The sequence below is a fragment of the Magallana gigas genome, chromosome 2, assembly GCF_963853765.1.
Source record: "Magallana gigas chromosome 2, xbMagGiga1.1, whole genome shotgun sequence".
Taxonomy (NCBI): domain Eukaryota; kingdom Metazoa; phylum Mollusca; class Bivalvia; order Ostreida; family Ostreidae; genus Magallana; species Magallana gigas.
In genome coordinates this window covers 59,195,731-59,213,832 of record NC_088854.1, presented here as the reverse complement: position 1 = coordinate 59,213,832, position 18,102 = coordinate 59,195,731, and the positions used below count along the sequence as shown (strand labels likewise).

The window sequence follows — 18,102 nt, the reverse complement described above, 5'->3', positions numbered from 1 at the left end:
TGTACTACATGATTAATTTATAATAGTGATATACATACTATATTCCCCGGTAACTCTTCTGTACATTACCAAACAGTTTCAAATGAACAGAATATGTAATATAAAATGTGATAAAATAAAATTAATCAAATTCTAGTGAAAAAAATACCAATCTTTTCTAACAGGCTGGACTTAAAAGTCTTGAAAGTAACGTATCAAGATATAAGACTATTTATCATGGTATGTAATCTTAATACATGTACCGTGAACCCTCACATAATTCAGAGTCAACACAGTGAAGAAAGCTCAGAATATATTTATCATCATCCATATCAAAAATCAAAGACAAAATCTATACAAAAATACCAAAAAAATCAAAAAGGAAAAAATAACAAAACACAAAAATAAATGATATGATAACAGAAAGCACAGAACGGCATTAGGTTATGCTTTGGTTGAAAGGAATGTCAAGATTTCCCGGAGACTTTGACCGAGCGGCGGCCATCAACCATGATGAACTGCACCAGGACATGCGTTGGTTGAAGGGAATGTCCAGAATCAGGGGGGAGCGGATTTCCCGGAGACTTTGACCCAGCGACGGCCATCAACCGTGACTGGGTATCTTCTCATTTTGGATTTGAAAATAACAGGCCTAGATAAAGAGATCAACAATATAAGGATTATTAACAATGTATCTCCAATACTTGTCAGGAAATAAATACAGAGTTTCTTGTGTACCACCATTCAATATCCGACTATATATCTTTTACAAATTAAATTCTTGTCACGGTATATAATATTATTTTATTATTAGATAAAATTTTATCATGATATAAATTCAATTTTCTACTATTCAGTAAAATGAAACATATGCAAGAACATTTACGGAATATAACTATACTTTGGTAAATCAAACAGCACGTAACAAGCAGACATACGATTTTGAAATATGCAGACATGTTTTATGATATTATAACAATTTTTTTCGGCAACTTATGTTGGGTTTAACTTTGACTTTAACCGTAATTTTGTAAACAAGATTTTCCATTTTGTAACTTACATGCAAATGCAAATTACTTTATCTTCTAATTCACATGTAGTGTTATAAACGTGGTGCAAAGTTCTCTATTTCTATACTGTGTCCCAAGTTTTTGCTTCCAACACTTTTCGCTTGATATTTTAACAATAAATACCTTTGTGCTCAAACTATGTTCATCCACTAATATGAAAAATATCAAGATTATCTGTTTTGAAATGCCTCCTCTACCCCTTCAGGTTTCAATACACATCCAAAAATAGAAAGTTTAGGAAGATTTCGTATTTAAGCCCGGATGATACCATTGAAAAATAGTGCGCGGTATTCCGAGTGAGTTCCAGATGGAGAAAAGATGTTAACATTTCCCATTATAAATCTCTGTAAGTTTGTTTTCGTTTATTTGTCAATAAATATATACATGTGTATTAGATAGCTCCCCTTTCATCAATTTCAACTGCATTTCTTTCACAGGTATGTGTTTTTTTATATTCAAAATCATCAAAAAGTGATGAAAGCAATACATTGGGACAGACTTTAACTCAATTGCAGACTTACAAACATGGTGAAAGTTCTCTATTTTCTTACTTACATGCAGTGTTGTAAACATGATGCCTAACTCTCCATTTTCTAAATGGGGCTCCATTAAGTCCTGGATTAGGTGAATTTCTGCCCCTAGGTGGCGTATCTGTGCTCTGATGACGACGTAATGGAAGATAGGGAATAGATCATCCATACACCAAACCTGTACGTCTCCCATACTCTCCTCAACCGTCTGTCAGAGTTAACAAGATTTGTTCATTATTTGTATTTTGATATTTAAATTAGGCATAAACGTTTGTGAATTTTGCAAAATCCTCAGTTTTGAATTTTGAATTTGATGATGAAAGGTCAGCCAATGCAGTTCAATGTCTTGTTTCCTATTTCGATTACGGATCCGTTTAAAATGGAAATCCTGGACAGTTGGTGCTTGTCCAACTAAAAGTTATCTATTTTCAGAGCAAAAAAAAAACTTCTGGTGTAGAGCCTCTTAAAAACTCTATGAGAGCAAAAATACTGTTAGATTACCTTTGTTATTTCTGAAAATGTTTTCTGAATGACTTCTAATTTTTCCTTGGGACTAAAGGCTGTGCTGAAAAAGAAAAATACAGAAATTAAGTAAATATATATTATTAACAAGGATGTCTCCCAAGATTTATTGAAGAGCTGTTCCAATCATATGTTAAAAATGATTTAAGGGGTGGATGGATGAGGGAAAACACGTGTTAAGAAAGGAATACTTGAACCTTTGGTTCAGGTGAGCTAGAAAAGATTGTGTTATTGTCTTGAAGTTCATTGATATACCAGTAAATAATAATGATTAAATTGTTTCTACCAACCTTATGTGTTGCAGTGTCTCTATGGCAGAACAATAGCTCTGGTTTCTCAAGGCTGACAGACTCTACAACATAGACAAAGCTAGTACGTGAACACAGCGTGCATCAAACAACTGTCATGGCAGAGACACAACATTTATCAACAGTGAAGTACAGAAAACAGGGTACCTACTGGAGATTTTTCCTTTAACACTGCATCAATCAACCAGAACTTCCTGAAATACAAAGATGAGATTCTAACACATGTATTGGTCACTCATATGCTAAGTTTCAGAAAAGTAAGTAATGGAAATTTTTTAACTCATTTGAAAATTCCCTGTTATGCCATTATTAGTTACTGATCAATTCCTAGATAAACCATCAGTCCTATATATCGCGGATTATACTTACTGATCAATTCCAATAATCCATCAGTCCTATATATCGCAGATTATACTTACTGATCAATTCCTAGATAAGCCATCAGTACTGATCAATTCCTAGATAAGCCATCAGTCCTATATATCACAGATTATACTTACTGATCAATTCCTAGATAAGCCATCAGTCCTATATATCGTGGATTATACTTACTGATCAATTCTTCGATAAGCCATCAGGCCTATATATCGCAGATTATACTTACTGATCTATTCTTAGAAATGCCATTAGTCCTATATCTCCAGGATTATACTTACTGATCAATTCCTAGAAATGCCATTAGTCCTGTATCTCCAGGATTATACTTACTGATCAATTCCTAGAAATGTCATTAGTCCTATATCTCCAGGATTATACTTACTGATCAATTCCTAGAAATGCCATTAATCCTATATCTCCGGGATTATACTTACTGATCAATTCCTAGAAATGCCATTAGTCCTATATCTCCTTGTTTGTTCAGTTTCGTCACCCTCTCCCAATACTTCTCATCATCTTTGTCATTGTAGAGTGCATAAAGGTCAAACAGGGGTGGGTAGATCTTAGGGAGGAGGATCGGGTGTATGAGGGTACCACAGCTCACCACCAGCCTATAACAATTAGGATTATGTAACATCAATTACAGCCTATTACTTTTACACTGAATTATGTATCATCAATTACAGCCTATAGCTGTTAACACTGAACTATATATCAACAATTACAGCCTATAATTATTAACACTGAATTATGTATCATCAATTACAGCCTATAACTGTTAACACTGAATTATGTATCATCAATTACAGCCTATAATTTAAAAGAAATTCATGTGAGCACTCTTTTCACGTGAATTTTTTTGCAAAAATGTCACATGATACAGCTCCGCCTATTGTGAGGCCTAATTGCCTGAGTGTATAGTAAGGCTCATCCTATATGAAAATTTAAATTAATAAAAATAAAACCTGCTTTGAATAACATTTTTGAGAAACAGTACCTCTACCTAAAATTAAATAAGAGAAATGAACTGTGTAATCAAACTTTACAAAAATGTCATCAGATGAATAAGTTTGTAAAACACTTCAAAGAGTGTGTTAGACAGCGGGGTACTTACGAAATGTCATCCGTCTCTGGAGTTGTCCCTCCTTCACTGGCTGCTTTGGCTTCAATCAGCAGAGGGCCCCCTGTCTCTGAGAGGTCTGGGAACAGGATCCTGTGGGTAGAGCAAAAATAACTACAGGTAATTTCTACAGAATACTACAGGTAATTACTATAGAATATTACAGGTAATTCCTATAGATAACTACAGGTAATTCTCATAGATGAATACAGATGATTCTTAAAGACAACTACAGGTAATTCCTATCAACAACTACTTGTAAATTCTATAGAGAACTTCAAGTAAATACTGTAGTGACTACAGATAAATCCTACAGAGATTTTAGAGGAAGGCATTTCACTTGTGTGTTCCCACAAATACATGTTATGGCACAATGTTTGTATGTTAGAAGGTGTAATCTGATGGTACAGTGGCAAAAAGTGTTACCTGATGGTAAAGTGTATAGTAAAAAGTGTTACCTGATGGTAAAGTGTATGGTAAAAAGTGTTACCTGACACAATTGTAGAGTCTGGACACAAATGAAGTGATCTCCTTAACAGCGTGGTCCAACAGTCTGGGGTGGGCTCCCACTCCAATATACGCCGCACGGAATACATCCACCAGGCCCTCCATTAGCTTACCCAGGGGGTGAATGGGCAGGTCAAAAGCCTGGGAACAACACAAAGTGAAAGTAACACAAAATAAAAGTATGTAATCCAGACCTATCAATCTTCTATAGTTATCAATCTTTTATAGTTATTTTTGGAAAGAACAAAATACTTTACTTCTTATATATCCTGGGACTGATTTCTTACCTTTTAATTTTCATTCAGCTAAAAATCACAATATAAAACTAAAGTTTATTCAGTGATGAGAAGTTTGACCGACATTGTGTATTAAAGGGACACGATTTGACTTAAAATTTTCAAATTTTATTTCTCCATGTTCAATGTTTATACTGATAAATATAGAAGTTTATAATGCTTTGTCAAAATTTGAAAGTCAAATATTAAGTTTTAAGTATTAAGATACAGAGTTCATAATTCTTTGTTTTGTAAACAAAGCCCGAATGTTGTCATTTTTACATATGTGTTGTATCGGTGCAAGTTTCAATCTAATGTACCTTTTTTTTGTTGATAATAGTATTTATGAAGATACTGAATTAGTTTAAATTGATTTAACATGTCATCTTGTCAAAGAAATGGTAATTCTCTACATAACATTTTTTGTAAACAACTATAAGACTTGAGCTTTCTAAACATAACAACCAATTCCTACCCCTATATATCGCTTGTAACTTGACTTAAACATTCAATATTTTGGTTCATCATTTAAAATGCACTAATAAACCATTTTGTACATAAAAAATAAAAAAAAGAATTTTTGATCTTAAATTGTGCCCAAGTCCCTTTAAGTACGTCTTTCTATGATGCTACATGTAACACTAGCGGCCTATTCTGTGATGAGATGACCGTTTGACATTGTGTAAGTAGGACATTATATGGCGGTAGTGCTAGCGGCCTATTCTGTGATGGTATGACCGTTTGACATTGTGTAAGTAGGACATTATATGGCGGTAGTGCTAGCGGCCTATTCTGTGATGGTATGACCGTTTGACATTGTGTAAGTATGTAATTATATGGCGGTAGTACTAGTGGCCTATTCTGTGATGGTATGACCGTTTGACATTGTGTAAGTATGTAATTATATGGCGGTAGTACTAGCGGCCTATTCTGTGATGGTATGACCGTTTGACATTGTGTAAGTATGTAATTATATGGCGGTAGTATTAGCGGCCTATTCTGTGATGAGATGACCGTTTAACATTGTGTAAGTAGGACATTATATGGCGGTAGTGCTAGCGGCCTATTCTGTGATGGTATGACCGTTTGAAATTGTGTAAGTAGGACATTATATGGCGGTAGTACTAGTGGCCTTTTCTGTGATGGTATGACCGTTTGACTGACCTTGTGTAGGTAGGTTTTGATCTGGTGGTAGTACTCCACAGTAAGCCTCCCCTTGCTGTGAGGGGGGATCGTCTCCAGCTCCTCCGCTAGGGTCAGAATCCTCCGTATCTTATTGGAGGGACTGACCAGAAACACAGGTAAGACAGGTAAAACAGGTGAACAACAGGTAAAAAACATGATTATATATTTAATGGAAACACTGAGTACACATTGCAAATTTACAATATATGTGATTCCTTATCAAAATTGACGTGTTAGACATTTTGAATGTACTGTATTTAATTAATTAAAAACAGAAAATTCTTTTGGGGGTTCATATTCTTCAATAAAATCAAAGCGTTTATATGGTTAAGAACAAAATTAAATTCCAACAAAACCATTTCAGATCACAAACCAAAATTTTTATCCATATTAGAATATCTGCTTTTCAGCTTATACATTTATAATCAATGGAAATATTAATGACAAAGTGTACAAAACACATATGCATGTAAATACCTACAGTATTATTATCATAATGAATTTGGTGAGGTTTTTTCAATACCGGTATAGCATTACGTTCAAGTCTGTCAGCTACGTCATGCATAAACCATACCCGGTTCATGACCACAAACTGTCATATTGGTGGACTCAGTTTACTTCTGATTGGCTGCTGTGCAGACTAAATTATGTACAGACAAAACAACAACATAACAGAAAATGAAAAATTCGCCTGTTTCTGATGGCAATCAGAATTGGGGCATTTGTTGTGACATAACAATCACACGATAAATATGGCTGTGGCTCTAAGTAAAAATGGGTTTGATTATAGATGTACATATCTATAAAATGTACAGTGCATATTTCAATTATGAAAAACTTGCAATTTACTTTGCATGAATTATGCTAGGTATGATCAGATCACAGGGGTTCATATCCACTCTGCTGTCTATGACATATATAGAAGCCCTGTGAACAGATATAATTGACATTATATCATACCTTTAATTCTGTGAAAATAATCAATTAAAAATTGTTCATTCAGTTTACGACTGTTCATAAATGTAGTTGTCACTTAACTTGCCCCAAACTTTCTCCTAATAAATCATCTTTAAGCAAATCGACCTCAAAAAGCAGATCAGGAGTCATCATTTTTACATGTAAACAAACCACGCCACTGTATTGGTCTAGTGATGGCATTTAAAGGAATTTAGAGACAAGTGAAGAAATAACATCTGTGGTAAAATGTATGGTAATGTATGTTTACACGTGTGTAAATTCATACCATGTGGTACGGTAAGGAAGAATAACCGAATTGGAAACTTGGCAAGCAAAGATTGCTCAGTTCTACCTACGTGTAGATAGACCCCTTTGCACTTTCCACTTCTGTCTAAAGTTCTTTCATATCATCGTTAAATTTGTTTATTGACTGTCGATTTCCGATTGAAAGGTGTAGAAATTGAGAAATTCATCTCAATCACTTGACTGGTAAGTAAGCAAACCACATTCAACATGTACGATCATCTCCTATCTAGGAGAGAGCTATGCGTACTCTGGACCATGGTATGAGACTTTTGTTTATCACCTCCTTAGAGAGAGAGAGAGAGAGAGAGAGAGAGAGAGAGAGAGAGACCGATAGAAAGAGAGAGAAATTCCTTTGTTCTTATTAAACTAGATAGTATGTCTTTTGATTCCAAATACATATTCCCGCTTGCTGATTAGAGTTTTGACCAATGTTACTCAGGTGAGCGATATGGCTCCTGGGCCTCCCGTTTTATGGTATTAAAGATAAAATACATGTGTGGAAAGATTTAGGGACTTTACCATATTTTCACAACTTGCAGATATATATAAACAACATCATGATAAAAAAAAAAGTTACAAATGCATATCCTGTAGATTGCAAATATAAATGTCAAGACATTGATTAAACATCAGTGCATTTAAAAAAGAATGCTTTCTTTCAGTGCATTGTTTTAATATGAAAAAATTAGAAATACAATAAACATTGCATAAATACAGCAGTAAAGTACACTGTTGATAAGGAAATGTAAACCATAATACAGTATTTCAAACTGGACTAGCAAAGCATAGTACATTCATTCCGTCAGTCACAGACTTTATCAGTTCAAGGATATTGTAGTAAATTGATCTGTATTGTATTACACTGCTAAACCCAGACGCACTGCAATGTATTACTACTCACTCATTCTGTCATACATAACTTAGAGGCAATGCTATGTTACATCTACTGCTAACAAACAACTAAAAATATAAGTCACATGTACAGTTGTCAAATACCCCTGAAATAGACCCAAAGTAGCATGTGATTCAAGGATAGATTTATCATAATGCAGGAATGTCGTAATACAATCTGTCTTATCTTTATACATAATTATACTAAGTTTGTTACTAGCTTTCAATCTCAGAACGTTTCCTATATTATAGGTAATTATTTACTGGTGTGAGATTGTTCCAACTATGTCCTGTATTCTCCTGTGTGTAGCAGTTTGTATTCTGTGCAACGGATACTGTGTGAATGACTGTTGGTATGAGTATAGAGCAGCCTGGAGGTTCCCCGTGATCTGTTGACAGATCCCCAGGATCTCCCAGGAGATGTCTCTGTATAGATGAAATATATACAGTCCCTGATCATGGTGGACTAGGACCTGTAGCTCATCTAGAGCTGTTTGTGATAATGTTGTATCAAGGTGTCTGTAACACAAGAACTCTAGGAAGTGTAACATTACAAACACTGGGATATGTAATGCATCATCTTTGTTTTGTAGAGCAGACTGTTGTTCTGGTATTAGTTCACTGATATAACAGATTTCATGGTCAAGTTTGATATCCCTTGCTACAGCCTGTCTGCTCTTTGTAGACCAGGACTGTCCCCCTACAGCCTCAGTATACCTCTCTCTGTCTACATGTCCCTTATACCCCGGTACATCAGATATGGCTGTGCTAACTTGACCTTTGTCATCTCTAGAACAGATAAAGCTTCCCTGTATCTGAGTGTCTTGTAATAATACATGGCAATGTACAACATGTCAGATACACATCGTAACTTGGCTGCTAATTTCAACATGTGACAGGACATTTTGTCTGCAATATACATCTGCTTGTTGTAACCTGTGTTAGTGTACATTTTTTGTAATTGAAATGCAGTACACTGAAATAAAGAGGCTGTAACACTCTGTATTGTAACAACTTGATAGCGTGTCAGGGGTGACTCTACCAACTGTTCTATTGTGTGTATGGCTTTTGAAATACCAAATAGATCTACTTCAGAAACAACAGCTCTATTGGACTCCCTGACAAGTTCTACATCATAATCAACTTCAGACATCATAATACTTTCATCTGTACATATAGAAAGTCTAGGATTGTACAGGACATCAATGATGTAGGACCTGATTGAGGAACTCTGTAACAGACAGGCCAGACCTTTCTTGTACAATTCATGTAACTGTAGGAATAATCTGTTTTGTGCTGAGCCATGGACCTTTGTCAGAAATAGGTTGTTTTGTGGGATGAAAAAGTTTGGACTAACTCCCTCATGCACCCATTTAAGGAGAAGTTTAAAGCAGACCCAGAAACCGGCCAGGAGATTTTGTGGACACCAGTGAGGTAGTGTGTTTTGTTGAATCGCCCAAAAAACTGTTGTCTTCATGTGATAGGAACACAACAGTTTATTGGTTTCCTCTGACTGTTGATTCATTACTTCTTTTAAGAAAAGTTTTAACAATCCATAAGTCAAAAATTGACAGTGGTTCATTGATGAAACAAGTTTATATTCTGCCAGAGAAAATGAAATTCTCCATTCTCTATTTCCATGTGGTCCTAATGGGTGTCCTATTGCTACAAAGTGACAGCCATTTCTGACAATGTCATTGACAACTTCAGGATCAGGCCATGAGTGACATCTGTCTATCCACGAGGAGGCAGACCGAGGCCAAAAGTCACAAACAAAACAGATGGCAGTGTCATATTCTAGTACTCCTCCATATACACCACTACCACAGGGTCCGTGTACAGTAGAATTAGGATGAACTAATGAACAAGTTAACTGTCTGTATGTAGAACTAGATATATAGACTCTATCATTCATTGTGACACATGCTGACTGGACTTGTCTATATCTTGATGGAGTCAGTAACTGAAGTAGAGTGAATCCTGGTGGACTCTCAGAACTATCAGAGAGAATCAAGGTTGTATTGGCTGTGTTGTAATACTCGAACTGAGACATGTCCATGATCACTCGGTGGTTGTTTGGCCAGTACATAAAGTCTATATCTGATCCCTCCAGTCTAAATCCTTCTCTGTAACTTCCACTCATCATCTCAATGGTCCCATTGTTACATGTCACTCGTCTGTCCACCATCTCCCTGATGTCCCTTGCCTCCCTCCTGATGGCCACCTGTTGTGAGGTCCCCATTATATCACACAGTCCCACAAACACTGACTCTGACATATGCTCAAGTCCCTCATATCTGTCATTAATAATATGCATATTTTTGAAAGCTTAAGAAGTGTCGAATAAACTGTGTTTTTTTTATTATAATTTTTAGCTTCAGAGCTAAAGCTCAACAGGCAAACCATGCACAACTTTTTATGTACAAACAATATAGTTTTTTGTATGGATGGAACTGTAACTCTGCGGTCAGTCAACCTGAATTTCAAGTGGAGCTACAGTTCTTTGGGCTTTATTGGATTTGATTGGGTTAAAAATACTTATTTTAAACTTTGTTTCAAGATTTTGTCATATTTAAAAGGAGGAGAGGGGCTTTTTCAACGGATTTTAAAAATGGCTTGGAGACGTACTGCTTACAAAATAGGCCATTTAGAATTATTCTCTTTTGAGGAGTGTACAGGCATAGCCTACATCCATGGACGTAGGCTGTGCCAGTCCACTTCTTAATAGAGAATAATTTATAATGTGCCTTTTATTTTTCATAATTAAAGAAACACAAAAAATCTATCAATTATTGACAATAAACACCCATTTTTGAAATGAACACTTCAATGGTTTATAAATTGACATCACCATGTTTGCATACAGTCAAAATGAAATCAATGACAGACAACAGAATATTATAACATAAAACATAGGTAATCACAGATTACAAAGCTCACCGAGACGAGACATCACCCTTATGAGACTTCACCTTTATGAGACCACCTTTATCATATTAAATGAAAATCATACTTTATGATCTTGGATATTCATGGATTCTGTTTTGACACAATATCGTATATAATCTGTCAAAAAATTGTATTATAATCATATGTTCATATGTTAATCAATACAATAATATAAAATTAAATATTGCATCCTATCATATATACAATATATATCATATAATACAATAAAATACCATAATAAACAATGATGATATTGTAATGTATGATATGACATTGTATTGTGTTAAACGTTATTGTATTTGATCACAAAATACAATATCATAATATATGAAACAATATAGTATTATATTACAATATCATAATACATAATACATCATAACATTGAAACATATGATATTATATTGTATAATATGGTATGATATTGTATGATACTGTATCATTTTTGAAACATAATATGATATTGTATCATATGATACAATATAATTTGATACAACATTGTATCATATCAAATGATACAATATTATGTGATAAAGTAAAATATTATATAATACAATATTATATTATACATATTGTATCATATGATACAATTATAATATATTTTACAATATCATACAATACAATTTCATGTGATGTGACAATATATCATATTATAAGCCAATATCATATTATACAATATCGTATGATACGATATAATATAATATTACAGTATCATATTGTACAATTTCATGTGATATAATTCTATATAACAGAAACTAATATCATACTATACAATATCGTATGATACAATACAATGGAATATACAATATTGTATCATAGGATAAAATATTATATTTTGCAATATCTTATGTAACAGTATCATGTGATAAAATAATAAATTAATAATACAATATAATATTATACAATATTGTATCATAATATACAATACTATACATAACGATATCATGATACGATATCATTACATAAAATAAAAAAAATATTGATACAATATCATATCATATCATATAACTTTTTATAATATTACATATGATATTATATTGTATCATATTAAAACAATATTGTTTTATTCCATACAATACTATATCATAGGAATCATGTTATATCATTTATCAACAAACACATCTATCTATCGAGCAGGTTTGAGTGAGGTAAATTTCTTTAGCATCCTTGATAATGGAGATCTGGCTCTGCATCTGAAGCAACCTCTGCGTTTCATTTATAATATAGTTAAATCAACTATGCAAGCTATCATCTATAAAACATGTGACCTGTTCCAAAAAAACTAAACCTCATCCAGCATCCGAAACCTATGACTCAGATTCAGCATTCAAGCCCATCAGGTGCATCAGTATACATAAGAAGCATCTCCATGCAAGTATGGTGAAGTTCAGACCAGTAATAACTGAGATATCATCATCAGAGAGCACTAGCAATTAAAACCTTAACCTGCTCCAGCATCCGCAACCTTTGGCTCAGATTCAACATCCATGCCTGTCAGGTGCATCTGTATCATAAGACACACCATCCCTTCAAGTTTGGTGAAGTTAGGACCTGTAATAACTAAGATATATTTTTTAGCATCCTTGACAATGGAGATCAAGCTCTGCATCTGAAGCTTCCTCTGTGATTCATTCATATTACAGTTTAATCAACTATGCAAGTTTGAAATAGTACTATCATCTATTAAACATGTGACCTGTTCCAAAAAACTTAACCATATCCAGCATCTGAAACCTATGGCTCAGACTCAGCATTCAAGCCTGTCAGGTGCATCAGTATCATAAGACGCACCATCCATGGAAGTCTGGTGAAGTTAGGACAATTGTAATAACTAAGATATTATCATCTGAGGGCACCTGTTTCAAAAACTTTAACCAGCTCTAAAAACCTTAACCTCCTCCAGCATCCGAAACCTATGGCTCAGATTCAGCATTCTTTAGCCTGTCTGGTGCATCAGTATCATAAGACGCACCATCCATGGAAGTCTGGTGAAGTTAGGACAAGTAGTAACTAAGATATAATCATTAGAGGGCACCTGCAACAAAAACTTTAACCAGCTCTAAAAATCTTAACCTCCTTCAGCATCTGTAGCCTATAGCTCAGATTCAGCATCAAGCCTGCCTGGTGCATCATTATCATAAGACACACCATCAATGCAAGTTTGGTGAAGTACGGACCAGCAGTAACTTAGATATTGCTATCAAAGGGCACCTGCAACAAAAACTTTAACCTGCTCTAAAAACCTTTACCTCCTCCAGCATCTGAAACCTATAGCTCAGATTCAGCACTCAAGCCTGTCTGGTGCATCAGTATCATAAGACACACCATCCATGCAAGTTTGGTGAAGTACGGACCAGTAGTAACTTAGATATTGCTATCAAAGGGCACCTGCAACAAAAACTTTAACCTGGTCCAACAACCTTAACCTCCTCCAGCATCTGAAATTTAGGACTGAGATTCAGCATCCAAGTCTTTCAAGTCCATAAGTAAGTCCAGATGCATCATCCATGCAAGTTTGGTGAAGATAGGACAAGTAATAGCTTAGATACAGGACCTGCAACAAAAACTTTAACCAGGTCCGGACGCGGACGCAGACGCCGACGCCGACGGTATAGCATAAGCTCCCCCTGACTTCGTCTCGGTGAGCTAAAAATAAACATTTAATGCACCACATTATGACTAAATTCAAATATAAATTAGAAGATTGATTTTTACTTACATTCTTGTTAGAAATGACTCCATTTTGAAGGACAACACCTTACCTATGGAATTACTGTACTATTTTTAGATGTGGTAATTTTCGTAACCAGGTGTTGTACTTTCATTTTGTTTTAACTATTCATTCAGTGTCTTTGCTCTGTCTTGAAGTTTAGTGAACTTAGAAAATACATATTCTGATTAATATATACTTTTAAATAAGTGTTATTTTCACTTTCCTTCAAATGAAGGACAAGGGCCTATTTCAAGGAAAGATAATTCAGTTACTGTACAGTTAATTACAGAATACTGGTAGATTTCAATAGCTTGCTGAATTGCCCAATAGGGTATACAATTTGGCCAGCCATCAATTTAAGGAATATTTATTTTGTTGTAGCTTATTCCACAAAATTCTCAACAGGTACTGACAATAAATATTGCATTTTATTGAACTTCAACCGATCAATTACACACTTCTATAAGTGTTCATGTGTTTTCAAACATGTACACAAAACTTGAAATTTAAGGCACAAACATGTTCAATTTTGGACTGATCTGTGATTAACCTTATTCTGTATTCTCTTTTGAGAGGTGGACAGGCATAGCATACATGTAGATGAAGGCTATGCCTGACATTGCCTGTCCACTTCTCAAAAGAGAATACCATTCCAGTATCCCTGCTTTTAGAGAACTTTTTCTTTGTTTTTTTTCCACTCACATTATTTACACATGTACATAAACATCATGACCTGTCAAAAAACTCTGTTTGTAATTGTTAACTTGCAAGTACAACTTTATTTTAAGTTTTCTCTCTCCAACATTTGTTTTTACATGTTAGCATCATGTTCTCAACATGCATTTGATAATGGGTGGGTCTATATAAATGTGCCAATCAGAATGTTTGTTGTGAATCGCAATTGAAATACACACCGATTAGAAAGTGTCATCACTCAATGCAACGCATTATCAGCTGTAGCATCTACCATCCATGCTGTATTTGTGATTAGTTCACTTAGACACTCCCTCAATTTCATTATTTGTTCATAACAAATGGGCCTGAGGCCCCCTTCTAGCGGTTCTTGCTGCTGAAACTTTCGTACATTCAACAAAAACACAGCATTTTTACCATACATTGTAGAGATATTGGTCCACTTGGGATTGAAACATCTTCCTTGGCATAAGATCAAAGGTCAAAGTCATTCAAAAATCTGTATACATGTATTAATGAGATTTCATATAAATAGTGGTATTGAAAAACTTATAATTATGGATGTAGTATGATTTCTGAAGACATTTCAAAATATAACCTTTCGGTGCCTACCTTGAAATAATTATGGAATTATTGCATCTATATTACAATATGATTGTAATCACTTAACACTTAAACCATTACAGGTAGAGACTTGACACTTTCACGAATATCTGTAATTCACCAAGAGACTTCTTCTATTCATACCGAAAGGATTTGATGACCCCTAGTAGCAGTTATTGCCCCTGAAAACTCCTAAACTTCAATAAAAACACAAACAAGTCAGGAACCATTCATCATAGAGACATCAGACCACATGGGATGGAAATGTCCACCTTGGCTGATTAAAATAACATTAAGGTCAAGGTCGAAAGTCAGGAAATCAATGATTTTTTTATATTTCTATTGTTTATGTTGGTAGAGAAAACATATCATGAATGTGAAAGGACTCTTTAAGGCATTTAAAAATATAGCCCTTCAACTCCAACCTTGAAACAGTTAAATAGTTAATGCCTCTTTTATATGAGCGCTTGTTTTTGCCACTACTCAGAAACCATAAGAGATAGAGACTTTAAAAAACTTTCTAGCAATCACTGCCCCTGAAAGTTTTGAACATTCAATCAAAACACAACTTCTTTACCATATGTCGTTGAGACATGCATGTATTTTGTTTAAATGCCATTGTCACAATCCAACATCACTGATCCTCTTCCATCAAGAAGAGAGCTGTGCATACTCTATAGCATGACTTGAGACTACGGTTTAACACCAGTTTACACAGAGAGAGCTTTGCATAGAATTTAAACACAAGGGAATAGCTGATGTTGTGGGAAAATAACTTTTCGGTGAAATCCAATATAAGCTCTGGCATTGCATAAGTCTGCATAGATAACTTCGCCTAAGAACACAAGTTGATTAAATCATAAAGTTTTAACAATAGCGGTTTGGTTATGTTTGACATAACCATCAGAATTGATCCTGATGCTATCAGAAAAACCTCACCAATCGGTTTTGATAATATGTATATACATGTACATATACAAGCTGATATCAGCACGTTCTCTGTAGTCATCTCTTACTTTGGGTGGATTTCTCTGATGTTCTTCTTCCCCTTTGACAGAGTAACTGCCACATTTTCCCAGGCTTTCTGGGTGTTAAGTTGGTCCTGACCTTTGACCCTGAATACATTGATACACTGCTGGAACATGCCCTCCCACTTTTGATTGGCAGGAACGGCCATGGTGCCAAAGATCCTTGAATATATAAGGTAAAACTGACTTGGTAAATGTCAGAGAGTGAAAATTATCAGGAAAAGCAATAGGGTTTTAAGTCCTGAAGCTGCATGACTGCAGGTTAAGGAACTTTCAGAGAATGTTAAATTAATAGGTAATAAAACAGCAACTAGAAATGTTGAATTAACTTCATATAGTTAGACATGATAATTTCCTTTACAAAGCTCCAAACAAAATCCCTGATAATACTGAGTCAATGAATGAATCATCTTTGAACAAGATATGCAGAATACTCTAAACCAAGTACCGTAATATATGTGTCATTATACACCCAGAAAGCAGTTTTATTTAGAGAAGTGTGTTTTATACCTGCATGCAACAAATATTCGTGAGTAGACGTTGCTGTCAAATCTGAAGGATTTTAATGAACATGTATATTACTTGGTTCACAATAACTACATATAGTATGTACAAGGATTGGTGCAAGGACTTAGGGTATACTATGACCCTGTTAGCAGATCCATAGACTTACTGTGAGAGTCTGTGTCCTGTTTTCTTGCTGTCTGTATATTCAGCTTTCTTAAAGACTCCACTGATTTTCAGTCCTTCGTTCCATGAGCCACTAAACATCCCCTCAATGGTGTCACGGTTTGGCATTCTCAGCTTGCCCTATCAAATATACACCATATAATTTTCACAAACACATCACAAAATGATTTAAATTAGTTTTCACTATTTCATAGGTACCATACACAGTGCTGAGTTATCATACAAGTGCAACAGAATAATGTTTAAATTAAATCACAGACATATTAATGGCAAAGTGACACTTTCAACTCTCCTTCAATAGTTTCAGGGTTAGAGATCCCCAGTTTCCTATATCACATACACATCATATAATTATCTTTTAAAAAATAGTTTCTGGAAAATCTCCTTAATTATGTTATATCACAACAAACATTTTTCAAACTTGTTTAAGTCAACTTTTCGTAAAAATCAAAACATCTCGTATCATATCTACCAAACTACTGACCTTTCCTTGTAGCTGTGTAATTCCTGCAAACTCCCCCTCGTAACAGCTGTTGTCATACGTCATCATCAAACCAAACCCCTGTTACAGAAACAGCCAAAGTCAGTCACACAGCTTACACAGTCATAAAGAGTTATGTATAGATTATACCAACAGATAGATTATTCACGGAGAATATCATGAAGAATTTTCGTGTATTTCATTCCTTTCTGTTCTACTAACCGTCAGCTTGTCGTTGGTGAAGTTGCCCTCGAAGTACATTCCGTCCAGAGTGACCACGATTCCACTGCCCTGTCTGACGTCGTCCTGCCACATCCCCATGTACTTCTCTCCTAGACAGCGATAAAAAAAGAATTAGTGGTCATTATCTGCTTATTCACTGGATACTTAAGTATGATTGTACAAAGAAGGAAAATCACAAAACCCCAGTTCGACAAAAAGATTAGGATATCACTATATCCCGTAACAGTCAACATTTGGATTACCAAGTCATCATACCCATCACCTAGTACAATATATATGTACTCTAAAAATTAACAGATATAGTATTGGGCCAAAATACCAGATTGCACAGTCACAAACCTAAAACACAATCCATGAGCTGAATCTGTCAAACTGGACAACAAAACACATTACCGAGTGTCTTTCTGGATAACTTAAGACTACTGTATGCATGATTATTATTGCTCCATTTTTTTCTTCATCCTTCTTTACTTGCACATGGTTTTTGCTCTGTCTAGAATTCACCCAGACAATTTTGTGTTTGAAAAAAGATATTTGAGAGATCGAGATTCGCCCAGTCTAAAATTCACCTACTGACAGCGAGGGGGAAAGGGGCAAATACAATGGGGGCATATATTTCCCTGTATATAGTAATCAAATAAATTTAGTTTATTCACTACTTTTTACCAATTTGAAAT

The 18,102-nt window shown here is 34.8% G+C and overlaps 2 protein-coding genes across 6 annotated transcripts in view; both read right to left on the bottom strand.

Annotated features, from left to right (window-relative positions):
- The window catches only part of LOC105327937 (alsin), a 76,245-nt gene that overhangs the window by 35,148 nt on the left and 22,995 nt on the right, over positions 1-18,102 (bottom strand). For 4 of the 5 annotated variants that reach the window (XM_066077529.1, XM_066077534.1, XM_066077530.1 and 1 more), the window contains 13 exons: positions 17,405-17,514; positions 17,186-17,263; positions 16,685-16,821; positions 16,000-16,173; positions 5,854-5,974; positions 4,398-4,555; positions 3,902-4,000; positions 3,222-3,398; positions 2,561-2,603; positions 2,392-2,453; positions 2,081-2,144; positions 1,605-1,787; positions 280-631 (listed from right to left, as the gene is read on the bottom strand). In XM_066077529.1, the coding sequence (XP_065933601.1) occupies positions 584-631; positions 1,605-1,787; positions 2,081-2,144; positions 2,392-2,453; positions 2,561-2,603; positions 3,222-3,398; positions 3,902-4,000; positions 4,398-4,555; positions 5,854-5,974; positions 16,000-16,173; positions 16,685-16,821; positions 17,186-17,263; positions 17,405-17,514 (1,454 nt within the window). In that variant the 3' untranslated portion in view covers positions 280-583. Of the gene's footprint in view, positions 1-279; positions 632-1,604; positions 1,788-2,080; positions 2,145-2,391; positions 2,454-2,560; positions 2,604-3,221; positions 3,399-3,901; positions 4,001-4,397; positions 4,556-5,853; positions 5,975-15,999; positions 16,174-16,684; positions 16,822-17,185; positions 17,264-17,404; positions 17,515-18,102 lie in introns of those variants that run through there. The other variant, XM_066077532.1, reaches the window with a different exon arrangement.
- Positions 8,289-14,103, bottom strand: LOC105327905 (uncharacterized). The gene is made up of 3 exons (XM_066074342.1): positions 13,694-14,103; positions 8,773-10,325; positions 8,289-8,518 (listed from the first exon to the last, which is right to left on the bottom strand). The coding sequence occupies exons 1-3, from the start codon at positions 13,714-13,716 to the stop codon at positions 8,289-8,291; spliced, it is 1,806 nt and encodes a 601-aa protein (XP_065930414.1). The 5' UTR covers positions 13,717-14,103.

Excerpts from the sequence above, each read along its gene's own strand:
- LOC105327905 (XM_066074342.1), bottom strand. The coding sequence starts at position 13,716 with ATGGAGTCATTTCTAACAAGAAT. Across the intron at positions 10,326-13,693 it reads GAGTCATTTCTAACAAGAAT|ATATGAGGGACTTGAGCATA; the intron begins GTAAGTAAAAAT and ends TATTAATGACAG. Across the intron at positions 8,519-8,772 it reads GCCATATCTGATGTACCGGG|CTCTAGATGAGCTACAGGTC; the intron begins GTATAAGGGACA and ends TATCACAAACAG.